The following is a 23,393-nucleotide window of genomic DNA, read 5'->3' on the forward strand; positions in this document are numbered from 1 at the left end:
ATTCAGTATTACCCTGTGCTATGGGAAACAAGGTAGTAAAAAAATACAGTGTTGATCAGATAAAGCAACATCAACAATAGAGGACATGTCAATAGAAAGCCCCTTGGTAATAACCAGGTCCAGAGTATGGCTGTAGTTATGGCTGGGCCCAGTAGAAAGCCCCTTGGTAATAACCAGGTCCAGAGTATGGCTGTAGTTATGGCTGGGCCCAGTAGAAAGCCTCTTGGTAATAACCAGGTCCAGAGTATGGCTGTAGTTATGGCTGGGCCCAGTAGAAAGCCCCTTGGTAATAACCAGGTCCAGAGTATGGCTGTAGTTATGGCTGGGCCCAGTAGAAAGCCCCTTGGTGATAACCAGGTCCAGAGTATGGCTGTAGTTATGGCTGGGCCCAGTAGAAAGCCTCTTGGTAATAACCAGGTCCAGAGTATGGCTGTAGTTATGGCTGGGCCCAGTAGAAAGCCTCTTGGTAATAACCAGGTCCAGAGTATGGCTGTAGTTATGGCTGGGCCCAGTAGAAAGCCTCTTGGTAATAACCAGGTCCAGAGTATGGCTGTAGTTATGGCTGGGCCCAGTAGAAAGCCTCTTGGTAATAACCAGGTCCAGAGTATGGCTGTAGTTATGGCTGGGCCCAGTAAAGCATTTTGGATAACAGGTCCATAGTATGGCTGTAGTTATGGCTGGGCCCAGTAGAAAGCCTCTTGGTAATAACCAGGTCCAGAGTATGGCTGTAGTTATGGCTGGGCCCAGTAGAAAGCCTCTTGGTAATAACCAGGTCCAGAGTATGGCTGTAGTTATGGCTAGGCCCAGTAACATTTTGGATAAAGTCCATAGAGAAAAAAACATAAATTCAAATGGCCTTGGAGTCAGTCTGTCAACATGAATATTAAAATCGCTCAACACAATGACTATATCATAGTTCTCAAGGACAACAGACAATAGTTCAGAGAAACCAGTAAAGAAAGTGGGGCAGTACTTTGTTGGCCTGTACAGGGTTATAGCCAGCACTGGTAGCTGACATTTAAACAGTATAGCATGATGCTCAAAATACCCAAAGTTGCCAAATGAAATGTCCTTACAGCTGAGAGCATTAGTAAAAATAGAGGCTGTCCCCCCACCCGTTTTCCGATAAAGTATGAAAAGTTGTAGTCCAGGGGGAGGCTTCAATAAGAGCGGCACTAGTCGGATGACAGCCATGTTTCAGTGAGAAACATGCAATCAACTTTGCGCTCAGTAAAGAGGTCATTCACAAGATAAGGTTTTTACTTATGATTCCTCGAACATTTAAAAGCGCCACATTCAAATGAGTGTGGGCCACTGCCTCGAGGTAACCAATGGAATAACAATCAAATAATGAACGTTACAACCACATTTTCTGACAGTCTCCAATCTTTTAGAATGGTAGGAAATGACAGTTTGTATAAACTCACTAGAAGGTGGAGTTAGAGGACCCTGAACTAGGTTACTCACAATAACCAAAGTGCCATTTCTACAGGAGTCGATATGATTTCCAAGTCCTCTGTTGCTTATTCTGACAGGGAGAACTGGAGCACTACCAGACCCTGTCCGTCGTCAGTCTCTAAAACAGTTTGCGATGTCGCTGGAAATAATCCTGGAACCCCTACGGTTAGGGTGAATCCCGTCTCTTTTAACTTTAACCTCATTCTCCTAACCTGCAACAAAAGGTAACTTCTGCTAGTCAAAAACCGGCAGACCAGCCATGAGAACAGTCTTGGTTTCCACTAATGTGATACAGCGCTGCTTTATGCCTTGTTCACATTAACCATGGGCACTCAGTTATGTTGCACCGGATGTCATTCATTTCAATTGCAACGCCCCCTCGCAGGTTGAAAGCCCCATTGCGAGACAGACTCTGCATACTTTCCATTTTTACTAACTTTGCTCTGTCATCAGTCTAGCCAGAGTCCAAAGAACAGGAAACGACTAAACCACAGAAGTATATGGAAAATATGTGGTCTTCGGCGATGGTTTTATTGGATAGCTAGCAAATTGTAAACAATTACCCATTCCTATAAGTGAGTACTATTTTAAATGTTAAATAATACACATTGGTTGCCAATTATATTACATGACTGTTGCCTTGCTTCTAAGGGTGCGTTCGTAAATTCACTCTGGCTATCTACTCTGATTTCTGAGCACTCTCGTGTGTGCCAGAGCGCAGAATAACTAATGAATTTACAAACACACCCTAAGTGTATTGTGATGGTAACATTAATGACACTTATCTCTGCAAGCTAGCTTGACTTGCAATGAAGTTATTTTATTTAACTAGGCAAGTCAGTTAATAAGAACGAATTCTTATTTACAATGACGGCCTACCCCGGCCAAAACCTAACGACGCTGGGAAAATTGTGCGCAGCCCTACAGACTCCCAATCACAGCCGGTCATGATATAGCCTGGAATCGAACCAGGGTCTGTAGTGACACCACGAGCACTGAGATACAGTGCCTTAGACCGCTGCGCCACTCGGGAGCCCTTGGAAAAATAAATTAGAGAAAGAAGTTGAGGAAAAAGTAACTAAACATGTTTTATTATCAACTGAAACCGTCAGTCTTTGTTTGATACTGTTGCTAGCAAAACGTTTCGCTAGGTACTGTACACAGCTAACGTTAGTTAGCTTGAGAAAAGGCCAAAATATGATCTTAGTTAGCTAACTGGATAGTTTACTAGCAAGCAAGTAAACAACTGAAACTGTCTTGAATGAAAAGGTTATATTTTGCAATCTCCCAAAACCAATGCGATCTCTGAGGAGAGACTGTCCATCTTGCATTAAACACTACAATTGTCTGTAGTGAGGCACTACTCAGTTTACATGTTGATGTACCAACTGCTAAACATCGGGATTAGCATTTAGTCCACTGGTGGTGGAAAATTGTGTTTCATAAGGAAAGTATGCATATTTTGTCACATTAAATAAAAGTTTAGGAAATAGAAGCTTATGCAGCCTGAATTGAGAATGTTTTAGATACGAATGTATTGCCGGCTGCATACAATGTGTTCAGACAGCAAAATTAAACGACTCAATATCGCCATCTGCCGACCACTGGCTGCAGAATGGCCTGCATACAACACATGCAGCAAATGCAGAATGGCCTGCATACAACACATGCAGCAAATCAATACAAAAGCTAGCTACATTTGTTGAAGGGCGTATTGCTGCGCCGAGTTTTGTCTTTGTTCTAGCTAGTTAACAATTACTGTAGCTTACAAAACCTTCAGTCTTTGTTTGATACTGTTGCTAGTAAAACGTTTCGCTAGGTACTGTACACAACTAACGTTAGTTAGCTTGTTAAAAGGCGAACATGTGATCTTAGTTAGCTAACTGGATAGTTTACTAGCTAGCAAGTAAACAACTACGGTAGTCTGTAGAAAGTCTCACATACAGAGAGGAGGCATGTCGGAAATACATGCATGTTCGCTTATATCATTAGCTTGCTTTACAAAAACGACACCATTATTTATTGGCTTCATTCAAAAACCCAACATTGCATTTATCGTGCAACTCTATCTCGGTCGCGCCAGTAGACTGACTAGCAATTAATTAGTTTTACTAACATCATAGTGGAAAATCATTAAGACTTCGTAATTTAAAACATTCGATTCCTGTATTTTTGTAGAGTTAGTAATTTGGTTGGTCAATGACAAACCAATCCGTGTCGACAACTAGCATAGCCTTCAATCGGACTTGTCTTACCGTGTCTCCGCTGTCCGGTGTCCCTCTGATTGGCTCCAGTACAGGCTTCTGAAGCCCAATCACCAAAGTGAGCGGACAAAATGGCGCAAATGAAACAACAGCGAATGTCGAAGTGATGCATGTGATCTTTTAGACAAAAATGGCCGATCTACCACCCGGTATTTATTTTAGTACGTACTCTCTATTAACAAGCGTTACCACTGAATCAATTTGTAAAAATAAAAAAATATATCAATGCATTTAGGAAATGTATGGTTTGTTGTCTGGTATTTTTTGGAACAAGTAGATACTATTTTTATACCCCACTCCAGTAGGTGGCAGTGTGTGGAGATGTAGGCTGTGTTTGGGACTGGTGACGAGAATGTTTGCGGAAGTGCCACATTGTTTCCACGAGATAAGCAGGCATAGACAGATATTTATAAGCAAATTATATCTGGTCCAGCAGGAGAATCTTACTTAGTTGAATAAAAGTGTTTAATTTTGTCTATCCATGTTAGCTAGACACCTGGTTGTTGTTGAACACGTTGTGATATGTTAATTAAATTGATTTAAGTTAGCGGAAATGAGTATGCATCTTGATAGCTATGGCGTTCGGCTCTGTATACAAGCCAAGGTTACTTTCCATTGCATTGGGTTTATTTCTGTTAGGTTACCTTTTTAGCTAGATCTGACTGAATAGAAGACCAGGGGGGAAACAAATCAGCCAGATTTAGAGTTTTGTTCAAGTAGTGTCTGGTAACCAGCGGTGAGCCTTCAGGTCTATCTGATAGCCTCCAGGCTTGGCACACTGTCACTGACCCACAGTGTCTACAAGAAGCTATCGACATGCAAGCAGCGATGCCTGGATGGAACCGAGGCAGACACACAGGGCCTCGGCCCACAAAGACAGTGGGAGGGAGGAGGTTGGAAGAAGATATGGGTGACAAGGTCCAGGCTGGGCTCAGTTGAGTAACATCTATCCTAAAACTGAACCATAGGCATAGCCTGGTTCCACATCTGTTTAAGCGGTCTTTCTGACAACCACCATGAGACATTTGGTAACGCAAACTGATCTGGGACCACCAGGCTATTGAAGGGTGCCTATCCTAATGTACGATACCTGTTACTGTAGCGGAATGACATGTTGATGTGCTGGTTAAAAGCACTGCCACAATGGTAGCTTACATGGTACACTAGCCACTTTCACCCTGTCAGTGATCGGTCCACACTGCATCTAAGATAAATATATGATATTATCAAGTCATCACTCCACACTCTAGGCCTAATGCCGACTGTCACCTTCCCTGTTTTCAGTGAAGAGAGGAGACAGGACGGTGAAGTACCATAGAGTCAGGAGACAGCTGACTGAGTCTAAAGCTCCAGTGAGGAGGCTGAACTGGGACGCCATGTAGAAGATCAGGTGAAGAAGCTCCAGTGAGGAGGCTGAGCTGGGACGCCATGGAACAGATCAGGTGAAGAAGCTCCAGAGAGGAGGCTGAGCTGGGACGCCATGCAGCAGATCAGGTGAAGAAGCTCCAGAGAGGAGGCTGAGCTGGGACACCATGTAGAAGATCAGGTGAAGAAGCTCCAGAGAGGAGGCTGAGCTGGGACGCCATGGAACAGATCAGGTGAAGAAGGGTGAAATATTACTAAATATTCAGAAAGAAATGTAATGTGTATGACATGTTTGATGGTCTGTCAGGTAGAAGAGGGAGTCATGTTAGCTTTATTTCTTACATTTCTATCTGCAACTTTGTGAATGTTTTGCCTCAACGACCAACCACACCAATGTCTCAATGACTGCACCCCAGGTATCTGAAGCAGGAGCTACCAGAGGAATGGACCGTTGGCCATCTGGCTGAGGGCTTCTCCTTCCATCGTGACATCTTCCTCAGAGTCCTCCGGAGCAAGTTCATCCCCACCCCAGAGAGGAAAGCTAAACAGGACTCCAGCGTGTGGGCCAGGCTGAGACAGCAGGTCCTACCTAGAGGTGGGACAGGGGAAGCAGCAGCGGGACCTACCTGGGGGTGGAGGAACAGGGGGACAGGGTAGGCAGCAGGCCCTACCTGGAGGTGGGACAGGGTAGGCAGCAGGCCCTACCTGGAGGTGGGACAGGGGAGGCAGGAGTGGGACCTACCTGGAGGTGGGACAGGGGAGGCAGCAGTGGGACCTACCTGGGGGTGGAGGGACAGGGTAGGCAGCAGGCCCTACCTGGTGGTGGAGGAACGGGGACAGGGAAGGCAGCAGGTCTTACAGGGGGACGGGGTAGGCAGCAGGCCCTACCTGGGGGTGGAGGGACCAGGTAGGTAGCAGGCCCTACCTGGGGGTGGAGGAACAGAGGGACTGGGTAGGCAACAGGTCCTACCTGGGGTTGGAGGAACTGGGTAGGCAGCAAGTCCTACCTGGGGGTGGAGGTGGGACAGGGTAGTCAGCAGCTGCCTGGCTCTGGCCACAGCAGCAGTAGCACACTAGCCATGCCATCCAAAGGAAGTGGCACCGGTGCCTTGGTCCTCCTGACCAGCCAAAGTCTGATACCCAGGGAGGGGAGGATTGCCCTAGATCCATGACTATTGGAAACAGCCCTGCTCCTCTGGCCTCACTACCCACCCGCTCTCAACCTTACCCACCCTGCACAGCAGACGCACCTCAGGACAAGATAACTCTAGAGAGGAGTGGGAGGAGGAAGAGGAGAAAGATCCAGAGGACAATGTGTCGGAGAAGGTTGAGGAGAAAGACGAGCAGATGGAGAGATGGAACAGTGTTATCAGAGGAAGAAGTGGAGGAACTAATGCGGTCTACAAAGCTCTGGCCTGTGGTACAGAATGGAAAATAGTTATTTTCTTCTGAGGGAAACTTCCTGTGCCGACTCTGAAGTTGAGATGTTTATATGTTCAAATGTATTTATATAGCCCTTCTTACATCAGCTGATATCTCAAAGTGCTGTACAGAAACCCAGCCTAAAACCCCAAACAGTGCAGAAGCACGGTGGCTAGGAAAAACTCCCTAGAAAGACCAAAGCCTAGGAAGAAACCTAGATAGGAACCAGGCTATGAGGGGTGGCCAGTCCTCTTCTGGCTGTGCCGGGTGGAGATTATAACAGCACATGGCCTGTTGATGATTTCTCTGTAATGCAGTAATATACAACCTTTATTTAAAGATGAGACTGATAATGCCACATTATTTACCAATTATCTGATGGTTTGATTTTACATTCTTGTATCATCACGTTGTTTTTCTGAACGTTAACAAAATAAAATCTACTCTTAAGCAATATATATGAGCAGAAAACTTCTAGGAACAAGTTGATTTATTAGCCAATAACCCAAAGCAAAAATCACCTCAAATATATTTAACTACACAGCAGATACAAAAGATGCAATGATTCCAGAACGGCCTCACATTGTATTATTACTTTATACAGCCATTTAAAAAATGTAAGAAGTGTCACCTTTCAAATCTCAATACATAAAACCTTCATGAGTTAAATATGAATGAATCATTCAGAACGAGTGTCTTCCCAGTGTTTTAGCAGCTACATTACGGCTTGGCTCTGCCAATTGAGATTTAGCTAATTTCAACCCTGTGCAAATGTGGGTATAGTAATGTACAAACCAAATACAGGTTGGATGAAACATTGCATATGTCTGTTTCACAATGGACAAATAAAGCTGTATTGCATGATCAGGGAGTAAAATTGAATTGGGTTATGTTGTTTCCATTGCATTATGGGTAGGAGAGAAGTCTGCGGACTGTTCCACAAAACAACAGGGTAGTTGGTATTGCAGGTCACCATGTAATGTTTTATTGGTTTGAATTCAAGGAATCGTTATTAACATTGCTCTTACTGTAGTTAGCTAATCTAGGGGCGTCATTGACAACGTGTGGAAAGGATACACAGACAGATCTGATACCTAGAAACTATTCTAAACAGGCAGTACATACACTTACCACTCGTTGGGAAGGCACAGACTAGACAGACCCCCCACACACACTGGACAGGCCCTACCCCCACCCCCTCCTAGACAGACTCTACCCCCATACTAGACAGACCCCCCCTCCTAGACAGACCCCCCCCACAGGACAGACCCTCCTAGACAGACTCTACCCCCATACTAGACAGACCCCCCCCCTCCTAGACAGACCCCCCCCCCCAGGACAGACCCTCCTAGACAGACCCTACCCCCATACTAGACTGACGACCCCCCCACCCACCCATACTAGACAGACCCTACCCCCTACTAGACAGACCCTACTAGACAGACCCTACCCCCTACTAGACAGACCCTACCCCCAACTAGACAGACCCTACCCCCATACTAGACAGACCCTACCCCCCATACTAGACAGACCCTACCCCCATACTAGACAGACCCTACCCCCCATACTAGACAGACCCTACCCCCCATACTAGACAGACCCTACCCCCCATACTAGACAGACCCTACCCCCCATACTAGACAGACCCTACCCCCTACTAGACAGACCCTACCCCCCCTTTAGACAGACCCTACCCCCCTACTAGACAGACCCTACCCCCATACTAGACAGACCCTACCCCCCATACTAGACAGACCCTACCCCCATACTAGACAGACCCTACCCCCCTACTAGACAGACCCTACCCCCTACTAGACAGACCCTACCCCCATACTAGACAGACCCTACCCCCATATTTGACACTTTACAAGCATTTGTGTATGTGACCAAAAAAATGTGATTTGATTTGTATAATCATCCACACAATAAGTTACATTACTGCACTCAGAATCAATCAGATCATTCTAAATAAATAAAAGTCCACCATGTAAAGGGACGTATAAGACACCAGAAGAGAGAGGAAGAGGAAAGGCTTGCACAACAAATGTTTTAAAACAGCAAACTATTGAGAGGGAGAGATCATGTGACTCCACAGTATTTAAAGTAGCCTAGTTCAAATGGGAAGCTATCAGCGTCTTGTTTTTCAACATTCAAGAACTTAATTTAGCTTCTACTGTACATGTATTATTCTAAAAATAATTGTTTCTGACTATAGTATTAGGAACAAATAGAAACCGCCTGGCAGGTGTATATTGCCAGTTAGAATGACTAGTCTCCCAAGGCCATCGTTCCAAATGGGCTTCCAGGGCTAGAATGACCCTAGTCTAGGTGAAACTTAAGTCAATGACATTTTTCAGGTAATGTGGTGACCACAATAAAATTTGTGATTCAGTAGTATTAGCGCATCATATTCAGATACAAGCTTCCAGTACATACAGAGGTCTGTTGTACACACTGAAAACGGGCACGCCAGTGTCAACTGCTGGACATCCATACAACATTGTTAGCTTATAAAACTATTTCTTCTAACAAAATGGCTTCGTCAAAGATGTCCAGATATCTTATTAACAGTTACTATATTTCTAAAATGTGCCCTTAGCGCCGGTGTTTACATCGATTGATTCCTATAGTCCTTCCTTCACATTTGGCTCTACTTTCACTAGTGTAGGATTAGCTCAATATATTAAACATCATTTGTGTAGAGAAATGAGGACGCATGAGGCCAATAGCTATTTGTATACTACTGCTTTAGGGATTCACACCTGCATACAATGTTTACATAGACTTATTCTATTTTTCCAATATAGCCAAATCATAACTTCAGATATATATTTAAAAAAAAAACACATTTTCACACCATTGACATCAATGCATGATTTAGGAGGTGAATGTTTGAGTTAAGTCCAAATTTCTCATGTTAGGATTCATCCCTTTAATTTAGGAGGAGGAGGTTGATTCCTGCTATGAAAGCTAAGCAATGAAAGCTTAGCAATGTTATTGCTATCTAACTTTAAATGCTTCTAAATATTTCCACTTGCATCTTATCATTCAAGCAAAATAGTTAAAAATAGTTAAGAATAGGGTGGCTTGGTAGAATAACTTTACCAAGCCACAGTAGCCAACTTCAACCTATTTACCATAGTCCCAACCCCGAATCACATCAATGAAAAATGAAAGATCTTTATGTAAGTGCAGGGGAGGGGGGAAAAGGACATGTCTTAAATAGAAACGTATACATAATATTTCCCAAGATCCCCTGTCCCAAGCAATGGGATGTATAACCCGTAATGTCATGGTGCTGTTTACGTTCACTAGTTTGAAGAGTCTAGCTACAGTAGATATTAAGAGAAGCTCCCGATGACCATAAAACAGATTCTAAAACAGCAGTTCTATGATTCCAGATTCACCAGCAGTCCAGAACCATCACATCATTCCATCCCAACAGAAAAGGAACTTGGAGAATACATTATTATTATTATTTTTTTTAAATCAACCACAACAACACGGCTGGACCTCTGCTCTCCTACTGAATTATGTCTCACTCAGATCACAAAGCCTCATTGGATACCTCACTGATGAGAGCTGCACTAGAACAACTCTCCGCCAGGCGCCGGAAGGTCAGGGGTTAGAGGTCAAGGGTCATGGGTCATGGTGGAGGGAGGGAAGGAGGAAGTAGCAGGAGGCGAAGGAGAGAGCAGCAGTGAGCCTCTGGTTGTACAGATAGAAGAAACATGTTCTTTGATGTAGAGCAGTGAGCCTCAGGACAGACAGGAGACTAGATTCCTCTTGTAGCTGCAGGAGTCTCTGGGTTGTAAAGGACAGACAGGAGACAAGTAGGTCCTCTTGGGAGCTGCATGTTCAATCTGTTACTCCAGAAGATCCTACAGAAGCACAGAGAACAAAAACATTTCTATGAAAGTGGACTTTTCACAGAAAGGACTAGAGAAAACACAAGCAATGGAGACAGCCATTACCCTACCTAAATATTGACCTATATTGTATCTGTTTAATACGTGCTAAGGCTGCACAAATAACCAAATAAAAAGGATGTGTAAGTGTTTCTATGGTAACATTACCTCGTCTGAATCATCGTGGAAGTCGGCAACGTTGCTGGTCTGAGTGTGGTTGCTGTCTAGGGGCTCGTCTAGTCCCTGGGCCTCAGCATGCTGCTGTAGGACAGAGTAGCTGTGTACCAGGAACCTGGGGGAGCCAATCCAAACAGATACACTGAGCCCCTTAAACCCCTTTCACACAATTGTTGTGCCAGAAACTAATGGTGCATGAGTAACTGGCTTAGTATAGCTTGGCTCGGCTCGGATCATTAGAAGCTCTCTACAGCTCTCTCCTAAACTACTGATCAGCCTCTTTGCTCTCTGCACTTCTTTGTGGATGTACAGTGCCTTCGGAAAGTATTCAGACCCCTTGACTTTTTACAGCCTTATTCTAAAATGTATTAAATCTGTTTTTCCCCCTCATCAATCTACACACAATATCCCATAATGACAATGCAAAAAACAGCTCTACTGTCCTGATCTAAAACCACATAATGAATCATAAAAACAGCTCTACTGTCCTGATCTAAAACCACATAATGAATCATAAAAACAGCTCTACTGTCCTGATCTAAAACCACATAATGAATCATTAAAAACAGCTCTACTGTCCTGATCTAAAACCACATAATGAATCATAAAAACAGCTCTACTGTCCTGATCTAAAACCACATAATGAATCATTAAAAACAGCTCTACTGTCCTGATCTAAAACCACATAATGAATCATAAAAACAGCTCTACTGTCCTGATCTAAAACCACATAATGAATCATTAAAAACAGCTCTACTGTCCTGATCTAAAACCACATAATGAATCATTAAAAACAGCTCTACTGACCTGATCTAAAACCACATAATGAATCATTAAAAACAGCTCTACTGTCCTGATCTAAAACCACATAATGAATCATTAAAAACAGCTCTACTGTCCTGATCTAAAACATAATGAATCATTAAAAACAGCTCTACTGTCCTGATCTAAAACCACATAATGAATCATTAAAACAGCTCTACTGTCCTGATCTAAAACCACATAATGAATCATTAAAAACAGCTCTACTGTCCTGATCTAAAACCACATAATGAATCATAAAAACAGCTCTACTGTCCTGATCTAAAACCACATAATGAATCATTAAAAACAGCTCTACTGACCTGATCTAAAACCACATAATGAATCATTAAAAACAGCTCTACTGTCCTGATCTAAAATATAATGAATCATTAAAAACAGCTCTACTGTCCTGATCTAAAACCACATAATGAATCATTAAAAACAGCTCTACTGTCCTGATCTAAAACATAATGAATCATTAAAAACAGCTCTACTGTCCTGATCTAAAACCACATAATGAATCATTAAAAACAGCTCTACTGTCCTGATCTAAAACCACATAATGAATCATAAAAACAGCTCTACTGTCCTGATCTAAAACCACATAATGAATCATTAAAAACAGCTCTACTGTCCTGATCTAAAACCACATAATGAATCATTAAAAACAGCTCTACTGACCTGATCTAAAACCACATAATGAATCATTAAAAACAGCTCTACTGTCCTGATCTAAAACCACATAATGAATCATTAAAAACAGCTCTACTGTCCTGATCTAAAACCACATAATGAATCATTAAAAACAGCTCTACTGTCCTGATCTAAAACCACATAATGAATCATTAAAAACAGCTCTACTGTCCTGATCTAAAACATAATGAATCATTAAAAACAGCTCTACTGTCCTGATCTAAAACATAATGAATCATTAAAAACAGCTCTACTGTCCTGATCTAAAACATAATGAATCATAAAAAACAGCTCTACTGTCCTGATCTAAAACATAAATGAATCATAAAAACAGCTCTACTGACCTGCCACCGCAGACATACTTCTTGACGATGAGGACCCCAGCTACAATTGCGAGCAGCACAATGATTAAAACAGTCACTACGATGGGTGCATGGCCGTCCATCTGTAGGAGCGGAGAGATACAGAGAGAGATACAGAGATACAGAGAGAGATACAGAGATACAGAGAGAGATACAGAGATACAGAGAGAGAGAGAGAGAGAGAGAGAGAGAGAGAGAGAGAGAGAGAGAGAGAGAGAGAGAGTAGAGTAAGACTTACAGAAATAAGAAAGTAATGTTAGCATTACTACTGACAGTGGTGGAGCATCACCTCCATAGTCATGTTGCAGTGGTCAGTCATTGCATAACAGGACCAATGAGATCCAGTGGTAGTCTGGGGAGTTTTGGCTCCACCCCCAGCAGGCTAAACTGGTTGAAATAACGTCATTATGACCCAATTCAACTGGATGTAAATGACAGCTTTTCTGCTAGGGGTGGAGTCAAAATGCACTAGACTACCACTGGATTATGGTCCATCGTAGACCAGGACCAATGAGATCCACTAACATATATTTCTACTAACCAGTAGTTCCTGAGTTCCCAGCAGATCACTGACACACCTCTTACTGAGGTTGATCTCTTTCCTCTCCGGCTGTGTTCCTCCCTCACACTTATCCCCAGGGATCTTCCTATAGCTGTGGACCAAGAGGACATGCTTAGTGGTCAGTCACGGTCACAAACAGAGTATCTTCATGAAGGCGGTTCGGTGATCCACACTTGTGTGATGAGTAGCTTTGTCTGAGACTTAGATGGCTTGTGTTAGCATCCCCAAGCTAATTCCTAGGCTTTCACTCAGTGGGCTAACACGGTCTCGAGACCCAGGTTGGAACACAGAGCCTTACCCTCTGGTCTGCAGCAGCTCCTCCTTGCCTTGCAGACAGAACTCCAGAATGTGGCCCTTCAGGTCCGGCTGCTCCACACACTCAGAGCTGTTCTCTTTACGAAAGTACCCAAAGTCACTAAAGGGGGGGGCAGCGTGGAGTAGGTTAAAACAGGGACAGACCGGGTGAGACCGGGACAGAGACAGAGACAAATAGGATGGGAGAGACAGAGCGGGAGGGAGGGAGGGATAGACTGGGACAGAGACAGAGACAAACAGGGACAGAGACAAACAGGATGGGAGAGACAGGGAGGGAGGGAGGGATAGACCGGGATGGACAGGGACAGAGACAGAGACAAACAGGGACAGAGACAAACAGGATGGGAGAGACAGAGCGGGAGGGAGGGAGGGATAGACCGGGACGGACAGGGACAGAGACAGACAGGGACAGAGACAAACAGGATGGGAGAGACAGGGAGGGAGGGATAGACCGGGACGGACAGGGACAGAGACAGGGACAGACAGGATGGGAGAGACAGGGAGGGAGGGATAGACCGGGACAGAGACAGAGACAGGGACAGACAACATAGTGAATTATTTGTATGTTTCTGATGTGCTGACCTGAACAAAATAAATTAAGCTAATCTATACTAATATGGTTTTATCTATTGTAATCTAGTTGAATCTAGTTTAGTTTAATGTATTCTAATCGCCCTTACAATACACAACTGCAATATGCTCATGGATTTACAGTTTACAAACAACAGTTGAAGTAATTGAACCACTGACCACATGAAGTCATCCAGGGTGCAGGAGCAGGGGGTGGGTTGCTTGTTGACCTCATAGTCCCGTCCATTCCAGCAGACAGAGGCCTTCCTTAGACGCAGTAACTTCTCCTTATAACCCAGCATACAGCCGTCGTTAGGGTCGCTGATGTCATCAGAGTGTGCCAGCCACTGCACGTAGTCCTGGTCCTCACCTGAGAAACAGACATGAGGCTTTAGCTCAGCAGGCTAACACAGTTCTTTGAGGTGTAAGAGAACCAGGTTTGAACCCCAGTCAGTCCCATCTATATTACATCAGTTTCCTTTAGACTGGTTATGCGGCTGCGTAAACAGGCCAATACAGTGCAGCTCAGGTTGGCTAAGTAGTGTGAAGTGTTTAATTGTATCTCCTGGTACTCACAGGTTCTAGTGAGCAGCTCTCTGAAGTCGACGGTGACAGATACCCAGTACTGACTGAGCAGAGAGTCTCTGTAGCCCCAGACACTGACGTTCATAGACCTCGCCCCCGGCTCTGACGCTAGCCCTGCGAAGTGGATGGGATCGCTAGTGAACTGGTGAACGTGCCAGCACTGGCCCTCGTCTGTGGAAAACCTGACAGGAAAGAACACATACCGTACGTCAGAACATTTGCCATGAGGTGTGTTAAATCGTAACGTGGTTTTCTATGGAAGCCCTAGCAGATGTTTCAGTTCTTTAGGTTTTTTGAGGCCTCTGCATTCTAGCCTGGATACCAGTATTGTCTTACAGCAGAATAGCCTGAGACTGGGATCCAGGCTACCTGCATCGCCTTGCCCTCTGAAATGACTCCCTGGCCTATTCCCTATATATTACACTACTTTTAAAAACACAGAGCCCTTCTTTTTCCTATATAGTACACTACTTAGAACAGAGCCCTTCTTATGGACACACAGACGTACTTGATGTCTTTGATGAGCTGTGCAGAGTGCTCCACGGCCACCAGCAGTCCACCAGAGTCCAGGATGGCATAGTGGTGAGGTCCCTCCAGGGCCTGCAGCCAGGTGTAACCCCCATCATCTGACACGAATACGTCAGGCTTCATCACAGAGATGGCATCGCCCACACTCCCTGTGGGTTAGGGGGTCAGAGGTCAATTCAAATAGACAGCAAGGTGTAGGTCGTCTATGCCCATGAGGCATTTACAAGTTATATTCTTCAAGAATCAATGGCTATACAGTATATCATATTTTTAAGTTCATTTTTTATTTATTTATTGATGAACCAATCCCAGACTGACCCTTTAAATAACATTATATGGTAAACCTTCAGTACCATTTGACCTGGCAGGAAAAACTCCCAACCATACCCATGACACATCCATAGCACATTCATAGCACACAACATGGCATATAGTGGTGTGATATAGATTACATTTTGCATGTCAACATTTTGCATGTCAGGTGTGGCCCATCAATGTAAAGACACAGGTGTGTGTGTGTGTGTGTGTGTGTGTGTGTGTGTGTGTGTGTGTGTGTGTGTGTGTGTGTGTGTGTGTGTGTGTGTGTGTGTGTATTGCAGCACTCAAGCATCATCTTGTCTATGTAACGTAGCCTCAACACTTTCCAGACCAGAGGAGAACTCCGTCCATTTAGGTGTGTTCCTTTCATCTCAGAGACAAACAGAACTTCAGTAGCTGACTTTTATGCACAACGGAATTTCAGCAACACTTTCACTTCCTGCGAAATCAATCTCATCCCGAGTGTCCCCACCAATGGCTACTTCCTGTGGCTGATAGTGACCGGAGCGAGAGGGGCGACTTCTTCTTCTCTCAACCTGGCCGTGTCCGACGTCCTCTTCTACCAGTCACCCATTTTCTTCATTGTCAGCATTCCACATCAAAACAACTGCAGTCTCACGTCTTGCAGCATTTGGTATGGGTCTCTTGTTCACTGGTTAACCCCTGTTCCAGTGCTGCATCTGTGTGGAGCACAAACCCCTGACACACAGGGTGGGCTGTTGTTGTGTTGCCTGGCTGATTGTTCTGGGGGACAGTTTGTTCGGTGTGCTTCCGATTGGAATGCCTACATACAACTATGCTTACTTGGTTCTGTACTGCCTCCTGACGTCTGTGATGTTCTGCTGCCTCAGTTCTCAGGGTTCTGAAACAGCCTGGGCCAAGGGAAGGGGACAGGGAGGGGACAAATAACGTGAAGATGAGGACGTTCAAGATCATTTCGATTATCCTGATGAATATTTTGGTGAATTACCTCCCTGTGATTTTAAAATGATGTCTTTGTCCATCGTCCTCAATAATGTTGAAGCGCAGTACTTCTCACATTCCATTGGTTTGTCCATTAATGTAATCACCGGGTTTGTGCAGCCCCTGCTCTGCCTCGACAGGGCAGAGCAGATCTCTACAAAGACTCAGCCCTGCCACTTCCACGCTGCCAGATCGTAGCCTCTGCTCAGTCAGTCTGTGGTTCAAGCCATTTGTTCCTGCATAGATATTGTTATCCTGTTGTGCCAGTTTTTCCCCTAGCCTGACGCTGCTTTTCTCTCCGCTACAGTTCCGTCCGCTCTGACTCAGGTCCCTGTCTCCAGTCCCTTGTCTCGTCAGTCCTGCTTCCCTGCCCTGGACCCCCGCTCTACTGCTTCCTTGGATTCCGCTCCGGACCTGCTTACTCTGTCCCTACTTCCCTTGCCCCAGCCTCAGTTCCTGGTTCCCTGCTTGCCGCCCGAGCTTCCCCTGGCCTGCACCCCATCTATCCCCCGCTTTTCAACAAATACCTTAGTTACCTTATCCCTGTCTCCTAGTCTGAATCTGCACCTGGGTTCACCTGCGCCGCCCACCTAACAATTGTAATGGATAATGACATACATACATACATACATACATACATACATACATACATACATACATACATACATACATACATACATACATACATACATACATACATACATACATACATACATACATACATACATACATACATACATACATACATACATACATACATACATACATACATACATACATACATACATACATACATACATACATACATACATACATACATACATACATACATACATACATACATACATACATACATACATACATACATACATACATACATACATACATACAACTACATACATACATACATACATACATACATACATACATACATACATACATACATACATACATACATACATACATACATACATACATACATACATACATACATACATACATACATACATACATACATACATACATACATACATACATACATACAACATACATACATACTACATACATACATACATACATACATACATACATACATACATACATACATACATACATACATACATACATACATACATACATACATACATACATACATACATACATACATACATACATACATACATACATACATACATACATACATACATACATACATACATACATACATACATACATACATACATACATACATACATACATACATACATACATACATACATACATACATACATACAATTGTAATGGATATATTTTTACAGTGAGGTTTACATCTGATTTCTGCAACTTTTCAAAGTAGAAATTACTATACGTACCGCCATTTAATAAATCATGTAATTTAATGACTTAAGGTTAAAATGTGAGGTCAAAGCCATATTATTCTAACACTTGTCTTCTGCTACTAGCACGGATTTAGCTGATAGTCATTGCAAGTAAAGCGTTTCTCAATAAAGCAACTGTGGTTATCTACCTTAGTTGAATTTTCACTAAGTCGCTCTGGGTAAGAGCGTCTGCTGGGCCTCCCGAGTGGCGCAGTGGTCTAAGGTACTGCATCACTGTGCCACTAGAGATTCTGGGTGGGGATGTCCTTGTCCCAACGCGCACTAGTGACTCCTGTGGTGGGCCGGGCGCAGTACACGGTGTTTCCTCCGACACATTGGTGCGGCTGGCTTCCGGGTTATGGGCATTGTCAAGAAGCAGTGCAGTTGGGTTGTGTTTCGGAGGACGCATGGCTCTCGACCGTCGCCTCTCCCAAGTCCGTGTGGGAGTTGCAGCGACGAGACAAGACTAACTACCAATTGGATACCACAACCTGGGTAAAATAAAGAGCATCTGCTGAATGACCAAAACACGTTGGGTATTATCACAGAGATTGTGTCGCCAACACTCCCTGAGGGCGGGAGTCAGAGGGTAGGGGATAGTGGTCAGGAGCGGGCCGAGTCAAGCCTGGGACTCGGAGTGTTAGCGCTTGATCAGACTTTTCTTCTTAGTCAAATTGACACAGTCATGAACAGGTGAATGAATAAGGAGATGTGTGCGATTTACCGTGAGCCATGATGAGTCCTACAGCGTTTGGTTCACTGAGAGGCAGCATGGGGACGTTCAGCTTCATAGCCGTGCTGTAAGCTGCGTGGATGTGGAGACTGCACTTGTCAGGGTCTTTGGCTGTGGAGTCACACTTGGTGTTGGCAGGTTTCTGCAGGGGCACCCATTCCCCTCCCTGGTCAAAGGACACCACGGACTGCACCGAGCCATCTGGACAACAATACAACAACAGACATTTACTCCCCCCCAACGTATTTATTTGGACAGTGAAGCTATTTGTATTTTTTTAAATGAATTATTTGTCTCTATACTCCAGCATTTTGGATTTTCGATCAAATATTTCATGAGGCGACAGTACAGAAATGAAAGCACTTTGTATCTTTTATGCATGTTGTCCCTCCATTTGAATAAGTATTTGGACAAATTCACTTATAGTATATTAAAGTAAGAACAAGGATCACCCCCCCCCCCACCAAAAAAAAATAATGCTATCCTCCGCCATTATTGGTAATACTGAGAGGTTAGCATGTCTTGGGGGTATATTCTGTACCCCTGTAACTTTCTCACTCATCATTATTCCCAATTATTTTTGCTAAAATCATGGTAGAATCCACTTTAAAATGTAGAAGTGTTCAGAAACATATTTTATTCTTATTTACAATAAAAGTGACTCCAAAATGACACAATACATTATTTACCATTCATTTCTATTGGGCGCACATTGTATGCTAGGAAAATGAGACCAAATACTAAAAACTTTTGACTACATCATAATACACACAAGTGAATTTGTCCATATAATTATAACATCTTCAAATGGGGGGACTAGATACATAAAGTGCTTTCATTTCTAAACAGTAAAACAAATATGCATGAAAATACCCTAAAATAAAAAGGTGACATTCTGTACTGTCGCCTCATATGAAACAAATCCCAAATACTGGCGTAAAGAGACAAAGTTGTTGCTTCACTGTCCATATAAATACATTTTTATTAATTTCACCTTTATTTAACCAGGTTGGCCAGTTGAGAACAAGTTCTCATTTACAACTGTGACCTGGCCAAGATAAAGCAAAGCAGTGCGACCAAAACAACACAGAGTTGCACATAAACCAAACGTACAGTCAATAACACAAAAGAAAATAAAGATTTTTCTATTTATGTACAGTGTGTGCAAATGTAGAAGAGTAGGGAGGTAGGCAATAAATAGGCCCTAGAGGTGAAAATAATTACAATTTAGCATTAATACTGGAGTGATAGATGTGCAGATGATGATGTGCAAATGATGATGTGCAAATAGAGATACTGGGATGCAAAAGAGCAAGAGGATAAATAATAATATGGGGATGAGGTAGTTGGGTGTGCTATTTACAGATTGGCTGTGTACAGGTACAGTGATCGGTAAGCTGCTCAGACAGCTGATACCTAAAGTTAGATGGAGTGTATATATAAATCCAGTGTATATGGGTCTACTGGATCTTTCTGAGCTGCTGTAGACATGCAGCTGATCTCACACTGAACAGCTAAGGAAAGTCATACTGGGCCTCATAACTGGCATATAATACACCGTAATCGGAGGACACAGGAGTCTGAGTGCTCTAAGTGTTGGGGCACTTAAAGCAGGTGTGTGTGTGTGTCTATGCGTGCATTTAGGTGTGTGTGTGTGTGTGTGTGTGTGTGTGTGTGTGTGTGTGTGTGTAGACCTACCCTCTGCCAGTATACTGGTGATGAAGACCCCTCGTAGAGAGGTAACGTTGGTGAAGTCAGTGTCTCCCCCTGTGGTGGTGTAGAGGTGACGCTCCAGAGACTTAGAGTACACTGTACCCCTGTCGTCTGACACATAGATGCTGCCATAGCCTGTGTCTGGGGACATATAGGAGAGAGACAGTTCTATTACTGTATTAAGTGAAGGAGAGGAAGAGAGGAGGTGATGAGGAAAGGAAAAGAGGAACAGAGGATGAGATGATGGGAGGAGTAGAAGAGGAAGGGAGATTTACTCTCTAAAACGGATGGATTATGGGGATTTTTTAAAATTAGGTTACTTAGATGGGTAGATGTAAGGATGTTAAAACAGTCCCTCTGTCATAGAGAACATATATGGTGCCAACACCAGTGTCTAGACACATACAGAACCAAGTCATGATCCATTTAGAAAGTTAAAGAGTGCTGTGTTAAGATGGGGAAGAAGTGAATGCAGGCTACAGCATGGATCATGAGGTGCATTTACAAACTTAAAGAGAGCTGTATTAAGAGGAGAAAGGGAAAGAAATGAAGAAGAGGAGAGGAAGACTGGAATAGAAGAGTAGAGGAAAGGATGAAGAGAGAACATTGGTCCTATTGGGGTCATATCCAACATGGTTAACTAGAGTGACAGGAAGAGGAGAGAACATTGGTCCTATTGGGGTCATATCCAACATGGTTAACTAGAGTGACAGGAAGAGGAGAGAACATTGGTCCTATTGGGGTCATATCCAACATGGTTAACTAGAGTGACAGGAAGAGGAGAGAACATTGGTCCTATTGGGGTCATATCCAACATGGTTAACTAGAGTGACAGGAAGAGGAGAGAACATTGGTCCTATTGGGGTCATATCCAACATGGTTAACTAGAGTGACAGGAAGAGGAGAGAACATTGGTCCTATTGGGGTCATATCCAACATGGTTAACTAGAGTGACAGGAAGAGGAGAGAACATTGGTCCTATTGGGGTCATATCCAACATGGTTAACTAGAGTGACAGGAAGAGGAGAGAACATTGGTTATTTATTGAGACACTGTGTGGAAATACTTTAAGATAAAAAGAAAGAACACAGTATAGGCTATTGACTCACCTCCTGGTTCGTCCACGTGCATGAACACCATGTCCTCATTGGCTGCCAGGATGGAATAGAACTCCTCGTGGCCAACCGGAGGCAGCTGAGCCATGTTCCACTCCTCCCCCTGGTTAGTCGACACATGGATCACCCTCAGAGTACCCTGGAGGAGGGCCGGAGAAAAACAGAGAGAGAAACAGAGAGAGAGAAACAGAGAGAGAGAAACAGAGAGAGTGAGAAGGGCCTTAGGCTTAGAGAACAAGCTTACATTCAAAGCAGGAACACAAACATTATGCAAACAAGTAGACCACACACACACACTTCCTCATACTTACAGTTCCAGTCATAACAGAGGCAAACAGAAACTTTCCCCCTAGGCCGAAAGAGAAGATCTTAGTGGCAACAGTCTTGATGGTCTTCCCATAGTCCGTAGTCCTCCTCAAGTCCAGCATCCCCCTGTCATCTGAGAGGGAGAGACAGATGATATCTAACTTTAAGAATAGATAAGGAGAACAAGTTATTTATCTTGGAATCCAGAACCACATTAACTATTTATGACAGTCTGTCACAAGAGACTCCTACTACTACTACGACTAGAGAGACTCCTACTACTACTACTACTACGACGACTAGAGAGACTCCTACTACTACTACTACTACGACGACTAGAGAGACTCCTACTACTACTACTACGACTAGAGAGACTCCTACTACTCCTACGACTAGAGAGACTCCTACTACTCCTACGACTAGAGAGACTCCTACTACTCCTACGACTAGAGAGACTCCTACTACTCCTACGACTAGAGAGACTCCTACTACTCCTACGACTAGAGAGACTCCTACTACTCCTACGACTAGAGAGACTCCTACTACTCCTACGACTAGAGAGACTCCTACTACTCCTACGACTAGAGACTCCTACTACTCCTACGACTAGAGAGACTCCTACTACTAGAGAGACTCCTACGACTAGAGAGACTCCTACGACTAGAGAGACTCCTACGACTAGAGAGACTACTACTACGACTAGAGAGACTACTACTACTACTACGACTAGAGAGACTCCTACTACTACGACTAGAGACTCCTACTACTACGACTAGAGAGACTCCTACTACTCCTACGACTAGAGAGACTCCTACTACTCCTACGACTAGAGAGACTCCTACTACTCCTACGACTAGAGAGACTCCTACTACTCCTACGACTAGAGAGACTCCTACTACTCCTACGACTAGAGAGACTCCTACTACTACTACTACGACTAGAGAGACTCCTACGACTAGAGAGACTCCTACGACTAGAGAGACTACTACTACTACTACGACTAGAGAGACTCCTACTACTACGACTAGAGAGACTCCTACTACTCCTACGACTAGAGAGACTCCTACTACTACTACTACGACTAGAGAGACTCCTACTACTACTACTACGACTAGAGAGACTCCTACTACTACTACTACGACTAGAGAGACTCCTACTACTACTACTACGACTAGAGAGACTCCTACTACTACTACTACGACTAGAGAGACTCCTACTACTACTACTACGACTAGAGAGACTACTACTACTACTACTACGACTAGAGAGACTACTACTACTACTCCTACGACTAGAGAGACTACTACTACTCCTACGACTAGAGAGACTCCTACTACTACTACGACTAGAGAGACTCCTACTACTACGACTAGAGAGACTCCTACTACTCCTACGACTAGAGAGACTCCTACTACTACGACTAGAGAGACTCCTACTACTCCTACGACTAGAGAGACTCCTACTACTACTCCTACGACTAGAGAGACTCCTACTACTACTACTACGACTAGAGAGACTCCTACTACTACGACTAGAGAGACTCCTACTACTACGACTAGAGACTCCTACTACTACGACTAGAGACTCCTACGACTACGACTAGAGACTCCTACGACTACGACTAGAGACTCCTACGACTACGACTAGAGACTCCTACGACTACGACTAGAGAGACTCCTACGACTAGAGAGACTCCTACGACTACGACTAGAGAGACTCCTACTACTACGACTAGAGAGACTCCTACTACTACGACTAGAGAGACTCCTACTACTACGACTAGAGAGACTCCTACGACTACGACTAGAGACTCCTACTACTACGACTAGAGAGACTCCTACTACTACGACTAG

At 43.8% G+C, this 23,393-nt stretch overlaps 2 protein-coding genes and 1 long non-coding RNA gene across 6 annotated transcripts in view; 1 reads left to right on the forward strand and 2 right to left on the reverse strand.

Annotated features, from left to right (window-relative positions):
• Positions 1-3,995, reverse strand: part of nfyal (nuclear transcription factor Y, alpha, like) — a 28,863-nt gene extending 24,868 nt beyond the window's left edge. For 2 of the 3 annotated variants that reach the window (XM_014147396.2, XM_014147395.2), the window contains exon 1: positions 3,714-3,995. The gene's annotated coding sequence lies outside the window, so the exon portion shown is untranslated. 3 annotated transcript variants of the gene reach the window in all.
• Positions 3,996-4,006: 11 nt separating this feature from the next.
• LOC106572867 (uncharacterized) lies at positions 4,007-7,299 on the forward strand. Of its 2 annotated transcripts, XR_001321210.2 has the most exons (3): positions 4,007-4,656; positions 5,007-5,320; positions 5,504-7,299. It is a non-coding gene; the product is annotated as an uncharacterized lncRNA (long non-coding RNA). The 2 variants fall into 2 exon arrangements; XR_001321209.2 differs by having other exon boundaries at positions 4,007-5,320.
• Positions 7,300-9,239: 1,940 nt separating this feature from the next.
• The window catches only part of LOC106572865 (sortilin), a 95,552-nt gene continuing 81,398 nt past the window's right edge, over positions 9,240-23,393 (reverse strand). Inside the window, exons 8-19 of the mRNA XM_014147408.2 lie at positions 21,546-21,673; positions 21,229-21,373; positions 20,105-20,260; positions 18,398-18,607; positions 14,994-15,162; positions 14,477-14,667; positions 14,081-14,270; positions 13,314-13,430; positions 12,995-13,106; positions 12,436-12,536; positions 10,586-10,709; positions 9,240-10,390 (exon numbers count right to left, since the gene is read on the reverse strand). Coding sequence (XP_014002883.1) covers positions 10,376-10,390; positions 10,586-10,709; positions 12,436-12,536; positions 12,995-13,106; positions 13,314-13,430; positions 14,081-14,270; positions 14,477-14,667; positions 14,994-15,162; positions 18,398-18,607; positions 20,105-20,260; positions 21,229-21,373; positions 21,546-21,673 — 1,658 coding nt within the window. The 3' untranslated portion in view covers positions 9,240-10,375. The remainder of the gene's footprint in view (positions 10,391-10,585; positions 10,710-12,435; positions 12,537-12,994; positions 13,107-13,313; positions 13,431-14,080; positions 14,271-14,476; positions 14,668-14,993; positions 15,163-18,397; positions 18,608-20,104; positions 20,261-21,228; positions 21,374-21,545; positions 21,674-23,393) is intronic.

The sequence above is a fragment of the Salmo salar genome, chromosome ssa15, assembly GCF_905237065.1.
Source record: "Salmo salar chromosome ssa15, Ssal_v3.1, whole genome shotgun sequence".
Lineage (NCBI taxonomy): Eukaryota > Metazoa > Chordata > Actinopteri > Salmoniformes > Salmonidae > Salmo > Salmo salar.